The 23728-nt window shown below is 40.8% G+C and overlaps 1 protein-coding gene across 7 annotated transcripts in view; it reads right to left on the bottom strand.

Moving 5' to 3' along the window:
• LOC127656351 (receptor-type tyrosine-protein phosphatase U-like) overlaps positions 1–23728 on the bottom strand; it is a 319639-nt gene that overhangs the window by 46567 nt on the left and 249344 nt on the right. For 4 of the 7 annotated variants that reach the window (XM_052144640.1, XM_052144642.1, XM_052144643.1 and 1 more), the window contains exons 14-17: positions 15894–16032; positions 13896–13925; positions 13404–13564; positions 11390–11577 (exon numbers count right to left, since the gene is read on the bottom strand). In XM_052144640.1, the coding sequence (XP_052000600.1) occupies positions 11390–11577; positions 13404–13564; positions 13896–13925; positions 15894–16032 (518 nt within the window). The remainder of the gene's footprint in view (positions 1–11389; positions 11578–13403; positions 13565–13895; positions 13926–15893; positions 16033–23728) is intronic. The other 3 variants (XM_052144645.1, XM_052144646.1, XM_052144641.1) reach the window with 2 other exon arrangements.

Below are 23728 nucleotides of genomic sequence, written 5' to 3'. Positions count from 1 at the left end.
GAGCGTGTAATGATTTTTGAGCTGAATCTGATTCACACTAAGGGAGGGGGAGTTTAATGAGTCTACAAGCTGAGAGATGTTTTGTTTCGCTCCTTGGACAACAACAGATAGAGGAGAGTCAACAGTCCACATGAGTGTGTCTGAGAGTAGACGCTTGAGCCGCACTTTGAAGAGAGAAAATTAGCCATGGAGCAGGACAGGGAGGGGGGATTGAGGCACGGAAGAAAGAGTGTAGTGCTCTTTGTGGGCTATATGAACCCTCCTTTCATCTCAATAACTGCCCCTCTTCAGTCCAAGGAGGAGTAATGCAAGCCTGTCCATGAAGAACAGCTAAAACTTATCTACACACTGTTCTCGAAGTCTAAGCTAGCTAAGACACGGCAGTGGCTGAATGCTACATAAGCATCCGTATACCCTTTTCATACTAGAATTGTTTTCATTCTGCAGTTTTGGAACATGGTTGTTGGTTTCTAGCTGATCCAAGTTGGTTGACCATCTTTGATATACCATCTTAAGCCGGTCAGCTTAGTTTTTGGCCAGCAAATGACCAGCAGAGACCAACTAGAAACTAGCTACCGCACCACGTTCCAAAATACCAGATTTTCTTCACAGTAAACGCACGTCCATCCTGCTGGAAAAAACTGCAAAAACCAGTCTTAGATGGTACAGTAGGTGGGTTTACATGTTTCCTAGCTGGTTTAGATAGTGGATCAGCTAAACTACCAGATGTTGAGGCTGAGGTTGACATGGTAGACCATCTTGGTCAACAACATAAGCCTATCAGGTACCAAAAAACAGCTTGACTACCTTTAGATTGTATGCAGTTTCTTTGTTGTTGTATTTTTACCTCCTGAAACTTGTGTGAATGTTGTTTAATTTCCCTTTTTGATTTGTATCTACTAGCACCTATAAATAAATAAATACAAAATCTAAAATTTTAAATAGTACCAAGCTTTATTAGTCAGATTGTTTTAATCAAATTGTTTATTATGTTTCCAGGAGTGTTGGTTATTCAAGTTTTTGAGATGTTACAGGCATTACATCAGAAATTAGCATAATTCATTCTGATTCAAAGTAATGGCCAGTATCATCTAATCACTGTCAACCATGCTAAAATAAAATGATACATTAAAAATTCTGAATCTATGTACTGATTAACATTGTCCCATGTCTACCAAACATGTTGATTGGTCCAAAAATCATCTGCATCAACCTCCAGTGTTCTTTCCTTCTACACTGGTCTCAGAAAATGCACCTTATTTTCATCTCAACTCTATATAAATAAAAATCAAGTTTTTGGATAAACCAGTTGATTCTCAAAATGATACTGCACAAATGTACGATTTCTAAGGAAAAAATGTGCTAAAGAACACTTTAATGTACATTAAGTTTAGCCACGTGGCGTTTCGTGATGAATCGCTCAAATTTTAAAAATGGCATATTGGATGAAACTAGAGACTAATTTTATGACTCAAACAGGTTTCAATGTAAAAACTGAATTAGGTTTATTACCAGATGTAGTTTTGTTTGCGTTTCTCCCAAAGACAAACTCTGTTTGTGTTCTGTCATATGACTCCTTATGTCGAAAGTTTAACCATTTTCTAAAAGCCCAGAGTCTTTTGAACTTAGATCAGTTGGTTTAAATGAATTTAAATTATGTGTTGCGTATAGCGAAACCAAAATATGTCAACACAATTGTATGCGGGGTCGCACAAGGTTAAGCTGGGCATTAAAATGGTTGTAAGGGTGTAGTATTTTTGAGAGATGACAAGAAGCTAGAAGTGTACGTAAATGTGTATTTGTTCATGGGCAGAGATGGTATTACTGTATCCGTATATGTGTTTGTTTTGGGGATTCTTAGTAATGGTGTTTTGACAAGGCTCTGGAACCAAGAATCTGCCCACTGAAAGTTCTGGAAGTTTGAGATCTCCCAGCAAGAGATCTGTTTGCATGACAGGTCCTTTCACTACAGCAATATCAGCTCAAAAATAGCACACACTTGTAAGCAACACTAAAGCACTAGCGTATTTTATGTTCTTTATATAAATCCAGCAATCTGTGGGGGAAGCTTAATACTATTATGACAGCAACTTCTTGCTCAAATATTACTTTCAAACACATTTAAATCTAACTAGCCAGATGGATGCACTTTGCTATGAATTAAAATGCAAAACTGTTTTTAATCATTTTCCATTAAATTTTTTTTACAACAACTAGCTTAGTAAAGCGGCTTGCCTATGGTGAGATGAATGTAAAACGAATCGGTTACCTAACGTAACCTCGGTTCTCTCTAGACAAGGGAACGAGTATTGCGTAAGCTAGCTTACGCTACGGGAAAGAGTCATCTTTTCTGAGATATTGAAGCCAAAAAATTATCCTTAATTTTGTATCATTTGTCAACGCAGTGCAGCAACTGCAGACCTTGAGCGGGCTAGCTAGCGAGCTCATTGGTTGCTCTGCGGCAACTGCTGCAGCCTATAGACGAACTTGGGTGAACCCGCGTCCAATGAGAGGCGTCCGCGCGCTTACTGCATCAAAGCCTGCCAAAATGGGCGTGGCTAGAGTGCATATAAGCGTAGTTCGTAGGCTGGAACCCTGGTTTTCATTGAATGAAGTGAAAGTCGCTCGTGGCGCGAGCATGGCCGGCTATGCAATACTCGTTCCTCGTCTAGAGAGAACCGAGGTTACGTTAGGTAACCGATTCGTTCTCTTACGAGAGGTTCTCTCGTATTGCGTAAGCTAGCTTACGCTACGGGAACCCATTGTCAACGCCGTGCGCGCCAAGCATCCACTGCATGAGCCCCGGGGGTGGGGGGACCCGGGGGAGCCCTTGTGAGTGGGGAAATAATATTTGGCCGGCAAGAGTGCGGGCCAGTGTGTGTGTAATACATAAGCACATTGTGGGAAGGGAACGACAGAGCGGCGGTGCCGGTCTGTGTGGAATGAGTCCCAACAGTGCAGCTCACCAGGGGAGCTGTAGCGTATTAAACTGCTAGTATTTTGCCTGCAGGGCGGGCACTTCCAGATTGTAAAATCTGACAAAGGTGGAGGGGGAAGCCCAGCCCGCTGCCACACATATGTCGTGAATGGAAATCCCGCTGGACCATGCTCACGGTGAGGCCATGCCTCTAGTGGAGTGAGCCCTAATGCCCAACGGGCATGGCAGGTCTTTTGACGAGTATGCGGCAGCAATAGCGTCCACTATCCATCTAGACAGTGTCTGTTTCGAGGCGGCGAGACCTTTGGTGCGCCCTCCGAACGAAACGAAAAGCTGCTCAGAGCGTCTGAAAGAGGCGGAGCGCGCAGTATACAATCTCAATGCTCTGACTGGGCAAAGGAGATTGGCGTCGCGTTCGCTATCGGATGCTGGCAGCGCCGATAGGGAAATGACCTGTGCTCTGAAAGGAGTACCGATCACCTTGGGAACATAGCCGTGTCTAGGCTTTAAAATGACCTTGGAGTCACTTGGTCCAAACTCAAGACACGCAGCGCTGACAGACAGCGCGTGAAGGTCTCCCACACGTTTGACTGATGACAGGGCAGTCAGAAAAACGGTTTTGAGTGAAAGGTATTTCAAATCCACGGATTGAAGCGGTTCGAAAGGGGGGCTTTCATAGTTTCGAGAACTATAGATAGATCCCAGATAGGAACCGATGGGGGGCGCGGGGGGTTCATCCTTCTAGCTCCCCTGAGGAAGCGGATGACCAGCTCGTTTTTTCCCAGTGACTGGCCGTGCAGGGGTTCAGCGAACGCCGCGACGGCCGCCACATACACTTTGAGCGTGGATGGGGATCTACCCTTATTCAGCAGCTCTTTGTAAAAACACGAGCAGCGACGACACCCCACATGTCCGTGGGTCCAGGTCTCTGTCGGTGCACCATTTGGAAAACACAGACCATTTTGACGCATAGAGTCTTCTCGTGGAAGGGGCTCTAGCATGTATGATGGTGTTTATTACCCCTTCTGGCAGAGTGACGGTTAGTCGTTGATCACCCACGCGTGCAGCACCCAGCGCTCTGGGTGGGGATGCCAGATCGTGCCGCGAGCTTGAGAGAGGAGATCTGCTCTCACTGGGATGGGCCACGGCGCTGTCAGTGACAGCTGCGTAAGCTCCAGGAACCATGTCTGATTCTCCCAACGAGGGGCTATGAGGAGCACCGAGTGACGCGTTTCCCTGATCCTCTGCATTACCTGTGGCAATAGCGAGATGGGAGGGAAGGCGTAAAGCGGGCGGTTGGGCCAGTCCTGGGCCAGCGCGTCCTCGCTTTTCGAGAAAAATATTGGGCAGTGAGAGTTCTCTTCTGACGCTAAAGAGGTCTATCTCTGCTCTGCCGAATATGCGCCATAACTTCTGGACTGTTTGAGCATGCAGGGACCATTCCCTGGGGAATATTGTCTCTGGACAGTCTGTCTGGGCCGTCGTTCAGGTGGCCTGGCACGTCGCGTCGCCCTCAGCGAGCGCAGGTGGCACTGGGACCAACTCAGTATGCGTTTGGTCAGATGGAAGAGGTTCCTGGATCTGACACCGCCCTGGCGGTTTAGGTAGGATACCACAGATCTGTTGTCCGAACGGACCAGGACGTGGTGACCCTGAATGACCGGGAGAAAGCGCACAGCGCGTACTCGACCGTTATCATTTCCAGACAATTTATGTGAAGGAGCTTTTCCTGAACTGACCATAGGCCAAAAAAACCGGAGAGCCCTCGCGAGACCGCGCCCCAACCCGTGTTGGACGCGTCTGTCGAGATGACTTTTCGGCGAGATACAGCTCCCATCGTCACTCCCCGCTGATACCATTCGGCCACTGTCCAGGGCTGCAGAGCTGAAATACAGGTCTGAGTCACCTTGATCGGCTGGCGGCCTGTGGCCCAAGCCCGGCGAGACGCGCAGGTGTTTAGCCAATGCTGAAGCGGGCGCATGCGCAGTAAACCCAGCTGAAGTACTGCTGCGGCTGAGGCCATGTAACCTAGCACTCTCTGAAATTTTTTCAGAGGCGTGAGGCTGTTCATCTGAAAGGACGCGGCTAGTCGCTGAACACGGCGCACGTACTGTGTAGATAAGCGAGCCGTCATTGCCACGGAGTCTAGTTCTATTCCAAGGAAGGAAATTGCCTGACTGGGCTGTAGTGAGCTCTTGGTCCAATTGACTGCAAGACCCAAACTGTTCAGATGGCTGAGGAGAACTGTTCTGTGAGACAGAAGCTCCGTATGTGACTGTGCCATAATCAGCCAGTCGTCCAAATAGTTCAGAATTCGCAAGCCCTGACTCCGCAGGGGTGCGGCGCCGCATCCATGCACTTCGTGAAAGTACGGGTGCTAAAGACAGGCCGAACGGAAGGACGGTGTATTGATAAACCTGGCCGTCAGGCGAATCTCAAGAATGGCCTGTGACAGGGATTTATCTGAATCTGAAAATAGGCATCTTTCAGATCGAGAGAGATAAACCAGTCCCCTGGCGCGTATGCGCGAGGAGTTTCCTGATTGTAAGCATTTTGAGCGGTCTTTTTGCAAGCACCTTGTTCAAAACCCTGAGATCTAATATTGGTCTGAGGCCGCCGTCTTTCTTGGGAACAAGAAAATAACGGCTGTAAAACCCCGACTCAGCTCAGCGGCGGCACTTCTCTATGGCCCTTTTGCACAGAAGGTTTGCTATTTCTGAGCGAAGCATGCAGGCTGCTTCCGTGTTCACAATAGTTTCGAGCCGTGCTCTGAAGCGGGGAGGCGGCGATCGAACCGTAGCAAATAGCCCTGTTTTATTGTGCTTAACACCCATTTGGATATCCTGGGATAGCTTCCCACGCTTTGAAGTGTAACGCTAGAGGGTGAATGGCCAAATCACCCTGATTGCCGCACACAGCAGCTGAACAGAATGTGTGAGCGGCTTACTGTGCTTATGCATGACTGCTCGCAGACAGCAGGGACAGGCTGTTCTGTGAGTGACTTCCCGATTGAGGTGAATGGGGAAAGAGTCACATCTGTTAAGTGATGCGCGAGCATAGTCACGGGCACGGGACTTACATACAGAGAAGTGTTTGCTGGCCGTGTGACAGAGCGGGCAGAGAATGGGCGCGCGCACGTATTCGTGAGCGCATTTATTGACTCTAACACTCGAGCGGGCTGTGTCCGCTTTATGTGAGTGGGCTCTGATCGGGACACGGGAAGTGTAATGCTTGTGTGTAGAGGTGAACACTGGATTGTGGGCACATTTTCTACACAAGGCTGGTCGTGTGACAGAGCGGGCAGAGAATGGTCGCGCGCATGTATTCGTGAGCGCGTTTATTGACTCTAACACTCGAGCGGGCTGCGTCCGCTTTATGTGAGTGGGCTCTGATCGGGACATGGGAAGTGTAATGCTTGTGTGTAGAGGTGAACACTGGATTGTGGGCACATTTTCTACACAAGGCTGGTCGTGTGACAGAGCGGCCAGAGAAGGGGCGCGCGCACTGATTCGTGGGCGCGTTTATTGACTCTAACACTCGAGCGTGCTGTGTCCGCTTTATGTGAGTGGGCTCTGATAGGAACACGGGAAGTGTAATGCTTGTGTGTAGGGGTGAACACTGGATTGTGGGCACATTTTCTACACATAAGGCATGTTTGCTCTTTACAAGATTTCTTTGGGTCGCCGTGAAAACGGCGTTTGAATGCAGGCAAGCGGGCAGTATCACCGGCTTGTTGGCTGCTGAATCCACCACTGCAGTAGCCTGAGAGAAGGGGACTGACAGAGGGCGAAGCTTTGACGGCTGTCCGGCTGCGGCGGGACTGAGCCGTCGTTTTCTCAACAAAGCTAGGAGGACTTCGGTTGCTCAGGTTTCAACGCAATCTTAGGCCGAGGCCCGCGGGGGGGCGGCGGTCTGCGGCGGCTGTCTGAGTTGAAGGGCCGCCCTGTCGACGCTGAAAAGTCTGGCTTTGCTGAGCTGGGCGCTGTGAAGAGGCTTGTGCAGGAGGCTGGTCACGTGGGCGGCCTGCAGAGGAGCTAGCGCGACGAGGCAGGAAGAGATTCATGGCTTGGGTGGCTTTCTGGACTTCCGTGAAACAGTCAACAATGGCACTCACCGCGGAACCGAAGAGACAGGACGGAGAGAGCGGCGCGTTGTCCGTCGCGCTCCTTAGATCTGAAACAGCCTCTGGGTGTCCGCCTTTCTCATCCCATTCTCGAAGGAGGTCCGCTTGGAGGATCTGTAAGACGGCCATGGAATGCAGAGCAGATGCGGCTTAGCGGCGGCGGCATAGGCGCGGCCAACACAGGCGGAAGTAGTTCTGCAGGCCTAGACGGGAGCACCGGTTTAGACCGCCATCTCGCGGAGGGCGGGCAAGGTGTGCTGCTACCGAATCCTCTGGATTCCTGGGCGAGGAGGAGGCTTGGGAGCCTGACCACTCCTCGCTGTCCGAAGCCATGATGGAACAGCAACCCTTATCCTCCGCCTCGTCATCCCAGATGGCAGCAGTCGCGGCCGCTCGGCGGCAACTGCGGCGTCCTGGGGGGCGGGAAGGGTGAGCGAGACTTCGAGGGAGAGGTTTCGGCGAGGCAGTCGCTTCAAACACCGGTTCCGGCAGCCTTTGGGAGCGGCGCTTCTTATTGCGCGGTGAAAGCGAAGCAGCGGCGGCTTCGGTTTTGCATGCTTCGAGTCGAGCCCGCAGGGTCGACATCGAAGCTCCTCGCACAGGTCGCATCCGCCGTCAGCGAGGCGAGCTCTGCATGTTCCGTCCCAGGCAGAGAGCGCAGATGAGGTGGCGGTCTCCGGTGCTGAGAGGAGCGGCATCAGCCGCAGGAAGTCGCGAGGCATCTTTAAAAGACGCTCGATACTCTTTTTGTGAAGTTAAGCTGAGGAACTTAGCTTGCTCTAAAAAGGATACGTCGCCGGATGGCATAGCTCGCAGGATGGCTGAAGGTGGCGAAGACAGCCGGCTTCTTACAGCGCTGTCCAAGCTTGCTAGATGCCCCTCGAACGGCGACGCGGCTTCCAGTTCAGAGATGCGAAGAGCTTCGCTGAAGAGATGAAAATCAGGGTTCCAGCCTACTGAACTACGCTTATATGCACTCTAGCCACGCCCATTTTGGCGGGCTTTGATGCAGTAAGCGCGCGGACGCCTCTCATTGGACGCGAGTTCGCCCAAATTCGTCTATAGGCTGCAGCAGTTGCCGCAGAGCAACCAATGAGCTCGCTAGCTAGCCCGCTCAAGGTCTGCAGTTGCTGCACTGCGTTGACAAATTATACAAAATTAAGGATAATTTTTTGGCTTCAATATCTCAGAAAAGATTAATCTTTCCCGTAGCGTAAGCTAGCTTACGCAATACGAGAGAACCTCTCGTAAGAGAACACATAGTTCACAACTTGCAAAAGGAATAAATGATATCCGAAGACTACACTCTTAGAAGAAAAGGTTCCATATAGAACCCTAAAGATTTGTAGGGTTCTATCGCTCTCTTCATATTTGGAACCCCTAAAAGTTTCTATATAGAACCCTTTTTAAGAGTTCTATCAAAATAACCCTAAAGGGTTCTATGAGCCACGTGGAATGGGGTTCCCAAAATGCAACCCTAAGATTTGGTTTTGTTTTGTTTTGAAAATTATATTTGTTTTATTACCAGAAGAACGTTTAATGGATATGCAAATTGAATAATAGTTAATATACAATATCACTAAGAAAGTGAAATAACCATCAAAAATACATCTAAGTATTTAAGCATTTTTAATAGTTTGTATTTACAACAACACATGCAATAATTAACACAATTCATAATGCAATAGTTAGGTTTGTAATAAGCTAAAAGTTCATTAGTAGTAATGTTATTTATATACAAATCATAAACATTAAATAATTTAACATTAACCACAAGTTAACATTCTAACATAAGTAAGATTAATAAACAAGTAAAAAACAAAGTAAATATAAATAAAACCAATACATATATTGTATTGGATACAACAAATTAAACAAAACTTCACTTCACTTCAGCCATCAGTTTGATGTCGACTCTCTACACTCTCTGACGGGTCTGGACACCATATGGAAGATTAGGTTGAGGAAGAATTTGCTGATCCCTGTAAGTAAAAGAAACATGAAATAGACCTGCTGTCACTGTGCAGAGTAATTAAAAACAAAGAAATTGGTATCTCTCTAAGTTACGTCTTAAAACTTACATGAATAAGAGTTTATTGTTGTATCTGAATGTAGATAGTCAAACTAGTAATGCTGCACTCCAGAGCCACTGCAAACATAAATTAACCATTATTTAGTATCATAAAAACATTGATGTAATGTTAAATAATGATAAATAATTGAAAGATATCACATTTTTTATGACATTGTATTGAAGTCAAATTTCCCCTTTGACTTTCACTTCTCATGGCTCTAATTATGTTGATGCTCAGAACATCAGCAGTGCTCTGAGTTAGGTAAAGGCCTTTGCTAAAACCCATGTTAAATTAATATGGCATCTTCAATAACAAACAAACAAAACATAATTATCATATATCACACACACCAAATACTCACAAGTTGAGAAACTGAAATATTTCCAACACTTTCTCTCTTTGACTTTTTTCATATTCACACTCTTGAATAGAGCTTGATTAATCTCTTTATATCAGTGCAGTCGGCTTAATTCAATGCTGTGATGTGCTCCTGGAAACACGTTTCATTTTTCCCATGTTTTCTAGATGCAAAGAAAATGTAATTATTACATAACCTGGTATCAGGATTACTAGTTAATCCACAACAGAGATTTTAATGATTCAAGTTTGAAATTTCTTACCTTCTGGTGGAGAAAATCGCAGGCTTAGACGAAACAGTTTTGTCGACATTTATTCTTTGTGCTTGCTGAAATAAACATCCAAGTCATAAATAACAAGCAGTTAGGTAAAAATAAATAAAAAATACAGAGTTAATCAACAAATAAATGTATTTCTCTTACTTACCAAGGTAATGACGCCCTCAAGCTTTCAGCTCAACCGACTTTTTGTGACCGCTAAAATTTGAAATCAGATGCTTGTGCGTTTGTGTCTGTGAGCGCGACTTATGTAGGCTAACTATCCCTTATTTAGATAGGAGGGGAAAAACAGAGCTACACGCTCAAGTCGTTTGCATCTTTTGTTGAATTATGATTCACGAATAGACTATACCATAGATCTTATATTAATACTAAGATAAAAATGTCGTCAAAAAGAGACAGGACATTGGATCTGATCATGTTATTTCTTCTTTTCTAATCAAACCCAAAGCTGTAGAAGTACATTGTAAAAGTTATATTTTTTCTGCATTATGAAATGCAAATGCAAAAGTAATGTAGTGAAATGTTCAAAACTATTTATAAACAAAACTTTCAATTATGTAATTCATGCATATGCACGCACGCACGCACACACACAATTACAATTATGTAATTCATGCATACGCACGCACACACACAATTACAATTATGTAATTCATGCATACGCGCGCACACACACACAATTACAATTATGTAATTCATGCATACGCGCGCACACACACACAATTACAATTATGTAATTCATGCATACGCACGCACACACACAATTACAATTATGTAATTCATGCATACGCACGCACACACACAATTACAATTATGTAATTCATGCATACGCGCGCACACACACACAATTACAATTATGTAATTCATGCATAGGCACGCACGCACGCGCGCACATACACAAACACACACACACACACACACACACACACACTTAGCAATTGCCAACCCAAAGAACCCTTTTGTGCAAAACAAATAGTTATTTTTTCTGTGAATCTTTTTAAATAGATAATTTTTGGCATAAAGGGTTCTTTGGAGCCGAGTAAAGAAACTTGGCAAGAATAGGCTGTAATTGGAGTAAACAAGATATCCATGAGGACAACAGTATATTCTGTTTTGTTCTTAGAGTTCTTTCCAATTTCAGATTTACCCACTCATGTAATGTTATGCAAAAACAAACATACAGTATTATGTCGCTAAGGAGGCCTTTTTTGTCTAAGTGGTTGGTTCTTAGCCAGAATATTCTGCAATATACTGTAGATTAGACTATAACGATCAAAACTAACTAGAACTCTGAGACTATCCAAAGACTAACCTTGTCCCTTTAAGGGTTAGTTCACTCAAAAATTATAATTCTGTCATTAACATGAAAGGAGGTAGAGTGTTAGAGACTGAAAGCCACAGTCACCATTCACTGTCCCTTTATGGAAAAAAGATGCAATGAAAGTGAATAATGACTGAGGTCCCTAAAACTCTCCCCAACATCTTCACGAAGGAAAAAAGTCATACAGATTTGGAAAAACATGAGGGTGATTAAATTGACAGAACTATTTATCCCTTCATTCAACATATGAGAAATCAAACCATCATGGTTTGATTGATACAGTGACACACCCACCTCATACTCCTGTTTAAAGCCGTAGCCCTCTGCTGTTTTCATCTGATTGATGTGTTGCAGGAGATCAGCCACTCGAACTGCCGGGTGAAGCTGGCCCGTGTGATAGGGTGATCCTTTACGCCCACATTGCCGCCTGGGTGATCCACCTAGCAAACTACTGGACTCATTCATTGAGCTCCGTGGATCACCTTGGTGACACAAACAAAGTATTTTTGTAAGACCAATCGCTTTTGGACATTGAGTATTTTCAATGGACACAAGTATACTATACTGTACCTGCACAATAGATATCAGGTCAAGCATCCAAGAATAGTTTAATAAGATTATTAACAAAAGCTTTTATAAAAATGACAAAACTATAAACAAGTACATATAATGGGAATAATCTGAGAATTATCATCTCTTTACGGGACATCATCTTCTGTGTTTATTATTAATATTCATAAATATGATCAGAGAGCAATTATGAATTTATGACTAGGGCTGTGTAAATAAATTACCAGCCTGATTCTCATTTCTCAATGGCAATATGGAAGAGGAAATGCAGACAGTATATTTCATGCAGGAGACACTTGAAATGCCATTAAAACTTTAGAGTAAGCCTGTAGAGTAAAATACCTTTGAAACGAATATTATTAGCCATTTCCAGTCTCTAATTTCTACCATATTGAAAATCTTGACCATGATTCCTTTAAAACACAAGTCACCCTCACCCTCATGTTGTTCCAAACCTGTTTGAGTTTCTTTCTTCCATGCAACACAAAAGGAGATGTAAGGAAGAATGAATATTATTCACTTTCATTGTCCTGTATGGAAAAAGGTGCAATGAAAGTGAATGATGACTGAGACTAACACGCTGCCTAACATCTCCTTTTTTTGTTCCATGGAATAAAAAAGTCAAACGAGTTTGAAATAACAAGAGTGAATAAAATAATTTGGGTGGACTCTTTTGGACTCTAAGTATACTTTTGTGTTTTGTAATGGTTGAGGTATACAATTCTCTTTCACTGGATTGTACAGGGTGTTATATGAGGTCTAATATCAAGCTGTATATAGTAACACAACTTATTTTTCAGAGCTGAAATAGACTGAGTGCTTACAGAGGGGCCATGGCTTTGATGAAGCATTCACGCTGCCAACTAATGAGGACAAATGAACAGAAGTTGCCTTAAGCCTCACTTTATATGTGTACGTGACTGCAAGTATGTAAGCATTAATTTATTCTTTCTTGTCAGCGAATGTCTGTCTTGCTTTTAGCACCTGCAAGTTAAGGCAGCGTGTGCCAGGAAGATGTGTATTAAAAGCATCATAAAAAACATTCTTTTTGTACCGTTAAAAAGGATTTAATCATTATGTTATAACAACATGTTAATTTACATCCATTTGACAGGTCACAATATTTTCTGCCATTTATACTCAACACTGAGTTTTCAGAGTTTCAACTTGTTTTCTTTTATTAGTTTAATTATTCAAAGTGGATGGGTTAAGCTTAATGAATTTAACCCTCTAAGTTGTAATTTACATAATTGATGTAACTTAGACCTACTTCAGTTTCTAGCATGTTCCTCCTGGTTACTGCTTATTGTTTGCTGTTGTTGTTGTGTTTGTTTCACACTCAGTTACTTCTCATGTGGTGATTATTCAAAGATAAAAAAATGTAATAACCATTTACTCATCTTATGTTGTTCCAAACACTTATGACTTTTTCATTTGTGGGACAAAAAAGATGATTCAGTTAGGACACTGCAATAAATAACATAAATAAGCAGATTTTTGGCATAATGTTGTCTTTAGTCACCATTTACTTTGCAAGGGGGAAAAAAAGATGCAATGAAAGTACTGTAAATGATGACTGCCTAAGATCTCCTTATTTACTCCTCTTTTCAATACAACGGAAGTGAATGGTAACCACGCTTTTAGGTTGTTTTTTGGGGCATTTTTGGAGCTTGACAACCCCTGCTCCCCATTCACTCTCATTGAATAGTACAGTTTGTGTGCATGTGTCATTTCTTACTGCGGGTGCTGCACGTGTGGGTGTCCATAAATGACAAGGCCATCCTCTCGTCCTCCTGCAGAGTGCTCTGATCAGTGAAACTGCGCTCCATGGAGCCCATCATATTACTCTTCTCCTGCCTGTATGTAATGGGGGTCTTATTCATGTTCCCCGGCTTCCTACTGAGGAGACAGAGAGAAGAGGGCAACAAGAGAAGCAGGGGAGGTAGAAAAATGAAACGTGAAGGAAAAGGGGAGAGAAATGAGAGGAGTTAGGAGAGTTGGTGAGTGTGAGAGAGAGAGAGAGAGAGAGAGAGAGAGAGAGAGAGAGAGAGAGAGAGAGAGAGAGAGATAGAGAGAGAGAGAGAGAGAGAGAGAGAGAGAGAGAGAGAGAGAGAGAGAGAGAGAGAGAAAGAGAGAGAGAGATCATCACTCCACTGCCATTCTCCCCTCTAAAAAGCACACAAAAAAGCCATGAGAAATGATGATGTGCAATGGAGAAGAAGCCACTTACGGGTAATAAGAGTATGAGTAGTAATCCCTTCTGGAGAGGAACAAAAAATAGAGTAAGAGAAGAAAGAGAAGAAGAAGAAGGGACATGAGATGCAAGCACTGGCAGAGCTCTGATTAGAGAGAAAAATGGCAAGCCATCAGCAGCTTGCATTTGCCACGCACATATTGGAACACATGCAGCTAAGCACAAAACCTCAGCCAGAGCGGGAAATGGCAGCCTAATCAAATACACTGTCTTGTGGCTTTTTAACGAGTTAAACAAATTGACATGCTGCGAAGAACTTTTATATTCACTCTCAGCTGTTGCAACCACTCGGCCGTGTAATCTACCCCAATATCTGCAGTTTTCAGAGTTGCTAAATTGTCCAATGAATTGCTTGGACACTATAATTTGCATTCATATTACACGTGTTAGAACTTTTGCATCAATCCATCTAGTAAAATAGTTTTAGGGCACATTTAGATATAATGGCCTGGAATTTTCAGTTTTTCATAAGGGCACGATATCACTCTTTCCATTTCAACCAGAAACATTCCCATTGCTAGCTGAGATAGAAGCGCTTCAATGACACTTAATCTCCGGCTAAATAGTTGTACTGAGGGTTTGTGGTACTCAGTCGTTCAGCTTATGTAAAATAATAATAATTTGTTGGAAAAATAACTGGAAAAAAGAGATGTTGCTGGTTGAGGTATGTTCTGATATATTATAACAGAAAATAAAATATTCAGTTTCAAAATAAATATTCAGATAACAGATCATACCAGGCTAAAGTTATTAAGATGGTTTTTGGAACATGGTAGCTGGTTTGTTGCTGAGGTCAAACCACACTGAACAAAACATTCTTAATCATTTTTTTTTGTCTTGTTTTCCAGTAATAAGGATCTAAATGTCTTTAAAACCAGATACATTTGCTTGGGAAGCACAAACGTGCAAGATAATAAGACTTGATTTGAGATTTTTTGTTTTTACCCCATTGGCAAGATGCTACATCTTATTTATGCATAAATATCACTAATCGATATTGTTAAATTATGCTGAAAAAAGAAGAAAAAAAGGCAATTTGCCAATGAAGTGAAAAAAAACAACTTAATTGAAGATATATCATCTAAAAGAAGTCATTACATCTTTTGCAATTTTGCTTCTCAGCATAAATGTAGCGTTTTAAGGATGTTTAAAGATGGTCTAAAAGGGCAACTTCAACTTGTAGTCAAGCTGATCAACCACCTAAACTAGCCTTGACCAGCTTGAAACCATGTAAAACCATCTACCATCAGATTTTCCAGCAGATGTAACCTAGTATTACAGCTGTAAATGTACAGTCTAATAACTAGCCTCTATTGACTAAGTGCAGGTGAGACAATCACATGAGAGAGAGATGGTAAATGGCCTTAATCTGTTGTTGAAGATGAATCTATAAAATGGCCATTGTGTAGATTCATCTTCATCTTTGAGGAATGAGAAGCCTGTGTCTCTCCTTTGCCACTGGATCTGATGACCTTTTGAGAATCATGAGCTAATTATCTCAGAAAGCACTCTTTTCCCCTCCAAATTATTGGCTCGTTTCTGGTTCAGGATGGCAGCGGGCAGGGGCTAATTAAGTGAGTAATTAAATTGCATTTCTCTTTAATTAAATATTTCACACTCAGATAATCTCAGTAGATGAAAACCCATGGTGCTCTCTCCACCGAGAATGTGAGAGAGAACACCTGGGTGCCCTTCGACTGAGCCAAATAATCGAAGCAGTAAACCTTAACGGGTAGGTTTATGTTAGTCATAGCTGAACGCACAAAAGCCTGGTCTCTAAGGAAAAGATAAAGCCTAATTTGAAAGGCTTTTTCAAGACATACTGTTCTTGAAAACTGCCCAGGGTCTTATAAATGCCAGTGACTACAAATTCAAAGTAGTTCTTTGTTTTGCTTCCCATTTACAATGCAGGGCAATCATGATTTAAAGCAAAGCAAGATGGCTCTTTGTACTTCATTTTGACCTGTAACTCACCCTTTTTTGATGATTATGATAATGGCCCCCAGTAGCAGAATCAGAACAACCAGCCCACCGGCACACACACCCAGGATTAGTCCCATCTCCTCTGAGCGCTGAGTGACCTCCAGAACTCTCTGGTGGTCTTTACAGGCAGCTGAAAAACAATACAAACATACACATCAGCATATTTAAAGACCACATAGGTATACAACCTATAGGATAAATGAGCAAATGGTATAAATAAGCAAACAAAATACAGTACATTCATGCAAGCAGTACAAATCCAAAGGAATATTGGGGATTAAAAGGGATTAAAAATTAACAATGCTGGAAAAAACAGGTCATATCAGCTTAATAACATCCATCCTCTTATTGTGCATGATCTTGAAAACGACATACCCAAAGTAAAACTCTTCCAGTTCTTGAACCTTTTGTTCTACAAACACAAACTTGGGCTCATTTGAAAGTAAAAACTGAGAAATGTGTTATTCAAGAGTAAAAATGTTTCACTGTAGTATAAAAAAAATAAGTTAGAGCCATTCAAATATTTTGAATAGTGACTGCAAATATTATTTATAAAATACTTTATATTATATACATATATATATACATATGTATATTATATACTTTAATATATATATATATGTATATTATATACTTGAATATATATATGTATATTATATACTTGAATATATATATATATATATATATATATATATATATATATATATATATATATATATATATATAATTGATATATATATGTATATTATATACTGTAATATATATATATGTATATTACATACTTTAATATATATATATATATATATATATATATATATATATATATATATATATATATATATATATATATATATATATATATATATATATATATATATATATATACATACACACACACACACACACACACACACGCAAGACTATGCACAGTGCCACACATCTGATACAAAGCCACATGTTTGATGAAGGTCTGACACAATTTTGTCAATCTGACCAAAATTTTGTTCTATAATGATTTATGTAAGTGTAATTCCAAAAGAAGAACACATGGAAGTGCCAATAGACCTCTTGTAGTAACACCATAAACCAATTATCAATGTGGCTCAAAACACACTTTGTTTCATTTCAATGTAAAAACAAATACCACACAAACAAAATATACATGAAGATATCATTTGTTTTATTATTTGGGAATATATTCTAATGCATTCCATATACAGTACTGTGCAAAAGTTTTAGGCACTTGTGAAAAATGTAGCATAGTGAGTATGTCTTCAAAACTAATGACATAAATAGTTTTCATTTATCGCTTAATGTCATGCAAAGTCCAATAAATATAAGAAGCTAAATCAAAATTCGGTGTGATCACCGTTGCCTTTAAAACAGCACCAATTCTCCTAGGTACAATTGTCTCAATTGCTTCTGTCTCTATATGTAATCTCAGACAGACACGATGTTCAGTGGGGGCTTTGTGGGGGCCATGACATCTGTTGTAGGGCTCCCTGTTTTTCTATTCTAATCTTTTCTATTTGCAAAAGTAATGTTTGGGAGTCTAACATTTATATTTCCTATTGACACACTAAAGATGAAGATATAAATAACCATCTTAAGACAAATGCTTTTGTGAAACATCTTATGGGCCTTTTGCACAGTACTGTAAATGAGAGCATTTTATAATGTACATTTGAAATGTTGTAATGGAAATAAACATTTATGCTTCTAACAGATGCTTCTGTAAATTTTTTCCCCATTCGAATGCAATTGAATTTTTTTACAGAGCTTTTGCTCTGCCATTCTCCCAGGGTTATTAGCTACTGCCTCAAGCCAGGGAGACTTACTCTCCCTCGCTTCGATCACCATCAGTGAAGCCTGGAGCACACCTACTCCCAATGCAAACTGAACGAAAAGCAGTTGAAAAAAAATACTATGTCAATGCATTGGAAGCATGTGTGCTCCGGGGTCTAACTCAAGGTGAGTGAAGCCGGGGAGGGTGGCTCATCTCGGGTTGAATGACATGCAAGAGCCCTCTGGATGTGCAGTTGAACAGGGGGTTTGATGAAAAAATGCAGTCGGGAGGAACGGTTCCTCCAGGCCCTTGGTGATAGTGCCTTCATGAATACGCATCAGGGAGATGTACAACCCTCATATCGTTGTTTTCATCTTTTTATTAGCTACATGACCCCATCAGTCAAAAATTATCTAGCTTTTCACTGGCTGGCTTTATCCAGAGACAAACATGGATGATGCAAATCTTACATCATTTGTGTCAACTGTTTTGTTTGGCTATTTTGAATGACTACCCAAACACAACTGCACAGGCAATTTTGAGGGAGGGCTCATTTTGTTCATAAGACCCTCCCAAATATCATGTTTGTGTGTTTTGCTATTGAAACAAGATTTTGCAGAGAATGGACATGAATGATAACGTGTTGAATATGTAAAACCTGAACAAATACAGATTGATCAATATCCCTTCATATTTGTACATTTTTGGACTAAAATCTCTATTGGATTTTATTTATTGGACTCTTGCAATGCATACCTATGTCTGGAGGATTGTGCTCATTGGCTGGAAGACAATAAATGTCAGAACTTCCGGTTTCATTTTCCGTGTTTTGAGTTTCACTATTGACAAGTTTTATAAAATCTTAATATTGTAACTTTGCGATCATCAAAATCTCTTTAAAATATCAAATCTTGAGACCCAGATATTTTAAATTATATATTGGATGTCAATATTAGTTTACAGTATAAACACACATTAAACATAAATTAAATGTAAATAAATATGCAAGTGAGTAATTTTTGACCCACCCGTCATTAAGAGGTTAAGGTCGAGCTTTGAAAAAACTGATCAATCACTTCAAGCAGTATTTTGGAACATGGTTAAACAGTTCAGCCTGATCTTCAACAACTTAGCCATGGTGGTCAACCAGCTCTAATCTACATCTTGAAAAGACGAGCATTGCTAGTCACCAACATATGTTGCGATTTGTTCATCTATAGCATTAGACACTGGTGTGTTGGTATCCCCACCAGGCTTTTTCACTTGCTTAACCAGCATGAATTCCTTGGTTAACCTTTTATTTTTCTTCTGGTGAATAGTATAGCTCTTCTAGTCAACCAGCTAGACCAGCACTAACCAGGATAAACCAGCCTAAACCAGCCTTGAAACCCATTCAAGTCTAAGCTGGTCTTTTCAGCAGGGCAAGTTGACCAAGATGGTCTATTAGGTTGACCTTGGCTGGAAGTCTAGCTTTAACCAGCTTCCACTTGCTAAAAACCATATCGAACAAGTTTCCATCTACCAAGATGATTTTAGCAGGATTTTTCAGGAAAAAAGGGGATTCAGATTGACAAAACATTAAACTAAAGACCTGTGGCACTCCACCGACAGAAAGACAAAACAAGACAGGAAAAAGAGAATTGACACTATTCGAAGGAGTGTCAATGTGTAAGTGTAAGTGAGAAATGTACCAAAAATCTACAGGTAACAACCCTAAAGGCACTCAAGGATAGAGACCCAAAGGTAAAGAATTGTAAGATCTCTTGCAATCCTAAGGGCTATTTCAATCTCTCGTTGTGAGTGCTATATGTTTCTCATTACTACTGTGCCACGCAGATTGCGCACATCCTCAGCGGTGCGAGCATCAACTGCACCCAGACGGCTATTTATCCCCTGCACCTGTCTCCATTGACAGCGAGTGGGCAGAGGTCATTTCACAATCTGAGGCTCCAGGGGAAGAGCACGACTCTCTGTCACACTGGAGAATGAGTCTGTGTGATCCCAGACTGAGCAAAGAGAAAGAGTACATATGCATTGCAGCCTGAGGCAAATTGCCCTGACCTGGACTGGCAGCAGCCCGGCGATTTATACTCTTTTCACATGCACATGCTTGTGAGGGAATTTTGTGAATATGGGGATATTGTGCAGGTTTTTGTGAGTTTATGTGAGCTATGGAGTATGTGGCATTTTACAGGAAATCTATATGTTCTGCTCTCTCACAACAATGCAAAATGAAAGTTCAATAAGCACTAAAAAGGTTTTGAGCTACACAAAGGCAGCAGAAGAGAAATGTTGTTTTCTAAATGAGATGAGCACTGGATTGTTTATTCTCGGGAATAGGAATGGGAATAAATGTTTTTTATGGGGTGGCATGCAGACTATGAGGAGTGACAACACCAAAGCAAGCGACCATGCACAGTTCTTATGGATTAAGCTACCAAGCTTAATTGCAAGTACTAGTTCAGTAACTGGAGTCACTATCAAATTACAAATGTCCATTCATTTGTTAAACAAGAGTAACCACATAGTAACCATTTTGCTGCTGATTTGCCAACATTTAAAACAAAAAGGAAAAATTGCTTAATAAAAAATAAGTATCAAATTATATATCTCAAGAGCAAAGACATTGTCTATTAAACACATCAACAAATTCGAAATGTTACTAAGCTTCACATATAGAATCAAAAATCTGGACTAAACATCACCACCTTATGCAGGCATTTTTAGTGTATGTTTTGTTAAGTGTACCCATGGATAGAAAATGCATGCATATGTCATGTTATTCTGTTCTCACATACACACAAACAAAACGGCCGAGAAGGTCATCACAATGGGGGACACGGAAAAGAGCATGAGCTGCGGAAAAAGTGCCGACATTACAACACTGATAACAATCAAAATTAAACATTCCAGCACCGGATTGCCAGTCGAAACACACACAGATGAAATAGAAACTCCTACTCAAGAACTGGAGATGTTTCATCTGGATTATGCACATACCTGACGAAAGTCATTTCAAAAGGTGGTGAGGACACGTCTTACAAATCTCAACCCATAACTGTCAGCGATGTATCTAATAATCATTCAGTGAATACTTGGAAACAACTGAGAAACTCACTTTTTCCACTTATTTGTCTATGTGGTCATTGTTGTTGAGGAACTAAGCTCATCCTCGAGAGAACCAAACACTGTACATGTGCTGCAATAGTAGGTAGGAGATTGGTTGATGTTGTGATTGGCCCCTGCAGCTGCTGTAAACAATCACAGGATTGGTTGCTTCTGTAATCAATCACTCTATGGGTCTTTAGTCATTTGTGCATTCAGTGAGAGTTTAGGCAGTTTGACATGAATTAACCCCTACACAATGTCAACACCAACTATAAAATACTTACATTTATATTTAATACATTTGGATACTTATTTTGGGTGGCAGATGGTGTGGCAATACTTTTTCTTGCCACACCGGTAGATCTGCCCCTTTTGTTATCTGTCTGAATATTAGTTAATTTGTTTCACCTGCCCTCATCGTTATCTCCTTGTTTGCTCCTTTATTTAAGATTGTCTTGTGCCAGATTGTTTTGTGCATTGGTCCTTGTTAAACGGTCTGTCTAGCTCCAGTTCCTGATTCGGTTGGTCATCATTGTTTGCTGCAGGTTTTGATTTATTTATCTCCATTGTGAGAGTTTTGGATTTTAATTTGTTTGTTTATTTAATAAAGCCCTTTTCATTGCCTCCTGCATTTGGGTCCAACCTTAAACTCGTGACATGAAAATTCTGCCTTCAGAGGCAGGAGGGCACATTCGAATCCAATGTTCATATCACATCCTGTCTAATGAGATACCTTCATCTGATCACTTTTTGAAGGCAGCATAGATCTATCCCTTCACTGCCTAGTATATCCCACAATCCTGTGCATGCAGAGCCACAGAGTATGAGCTGAAGAAAAAAAACTGCCGGTTTGTGAAAAATGTACTTATTTTTTTTCAACTTTTGCTTCCATTTTTATTGAGAAAGTTGTATCGCTAATTGATCTAGTGATTATTAAGTAATTCATTACAGTTACACATACATATATAGGCCTCAAGCAAGTTATGGGAATATCATCATAGTGATCAGTCTTTTCATATTTTTTTTCTCTTGGCACAAATTACAAAAATACTGCCTGAAAATAATGTGGTGCGGTGATATTTGCACTAACCTTCAACCTTGTAACGCTGAACCCAGAGACATTTTAAATTCAATAGGATTGGCAAAAATTGGTTTTGAAACCATGGGTTATAAAAATTACAATAAGCCACTGAAAACCCCATAATTGTTGACCACTAATCTGAGTAAAACAATCTAACAAAAATAGCTCTATGGTACCATCAGTTAGCACCATAGCAGGACTTTAGGGAGAAGACAAAGTGTTCCAGTGTCATTTATCATTAGATGTCATCATGCAAAAATGTGCCTCCAGGCAGGCTTTCAGCTGTTACAAAATCCATTTAATTGGCAAAGGCAAGCAGGTGTGAGCCACAAAAAATTACAACTCTTCAAAATGTATCAACTTATGAAAATAACAAGTGACACAGCATCACCTCCCCTTCCTGTGCAATTGACTAAAGAAACTGAGTTTAATTTCCAATCACACTTTTAGCTAGACGAAACTGAAAAGAGCATATTGAACTAATATGTTCCTTGCAGACAAGACTATGTTCATGCTTGGTCATCGGGAGAGAAAATCTTCTTTGTAATGTTGTAGGGGTCTAGAGATCGGTTTACATTCTGGGTCTGGTGTCATCTCTTCTTTAAGTATGAAAGCTACAGGGCTCTGAGACAAAGAAAGTCCGCTATGGCCTGAGGAAAGAGGTCTGCTGCAGGGCTCCAAGACCAAAGCTAAAAACAAGTCATAAACATGTGGAAAGAGGGTTATGGGCCGGCAAGTTAAAGAAATATCCATGCTCTCTCTGCTTCATCAACAGCCAAGGGCAGTTTCAAAACTTCTCCATCTTTCTATAACAGCAATGGATCACTCAGAATGGCAAAGAAACCTAAAGAGATTTTACCCACGTCATCATTCTGTTGACTGGGGTTATGGCACTGGATTGTCAAAAAGAAGAAGGCATTCAAAGCAGATGGGGGAAAATAACAACCAACATTTAAGCTATCTGTGATCCTACAATATTCATACTTTCACTATGATTTGCTCTGAACACTTATATATATTAAATAAATAATAAGTTTGTTAGCCAGCAAAAAATATATATACACATCCTAACATTGTATGAGAGGTTGTCTTAGGTCATTTTTTCACCTGTTTGAAGAATAAATTGGTAATACCTTACAATAAGGTTCCATTAGTTAATGCATTTGGTATCATAAACAATTAACAATATTTTATTTGCAGCTTTAACATTATATCTTTATTAATGTTAGTTAATAACAAATACCATTGTTAGTTCATGTTAGCTCATAGTGCATTAACTAATGTTATTATAATGTAAAAAATGTATTAATATATGTTGCAATTAACATTAACTAATTAATATTAACATTAATAAATGCTGTAAAAGTATTGTTCATTGTTAGTTCATGTTAACTAATGTAAACAAATTGAACCTTACAGTAAAGTGTTACCAATATTTAATAAACCTCTATAAATAGTAAGGTATAAAATACATAAGTGGAAACAAATCTGCCAATAGAACAAGAATAATTACATTGCTTTAAAGGTGAATATATTTTGGTTTCATGGATGTTTACATATTTTACTGAAAATACATTTACGAAGACTCAGAATTGGAATACAGCAGTGTTATACAGTAGCTCTACCATCTATATGCAAGTGCAATACTCCATAAGAAACGCATGTAAAGGAAGCTTCATGTGTAATCTATACCATAACAGCTAAATCACAAAATCTTAATGAGGTATAACAATTTATTCATTCCATGAATTATAGATGGGAAAACCTCCATTAAAGTTTGATACAAGCCTGATCAGATTTTTATTGTCGTGCTGAGTTTCTTTTCAGAACATCAATTAAGCCAAACACAGG

Source organism: Xyrauchen texanus, chromosome 15, assembly GCF_025860055.1.
Source record: "Xyrauchen texanus isolate HMW12.3.18 chromosome 15, RBS_HiC_50CHRs, whole genome shotgun sequence".
NCBI classification, from domain to species: domain Eukaryota; kingdom Metazoa; phylum Chordata; class Actinopteri; order Cypriniformes; family Catostomidae; genus Xyrauchen; species Xyrauchen texanus.
Note: the sequence above shows the minus strand (reverse complement) of the source record. Positions and strands in the feature narration are given on the sequence as shown.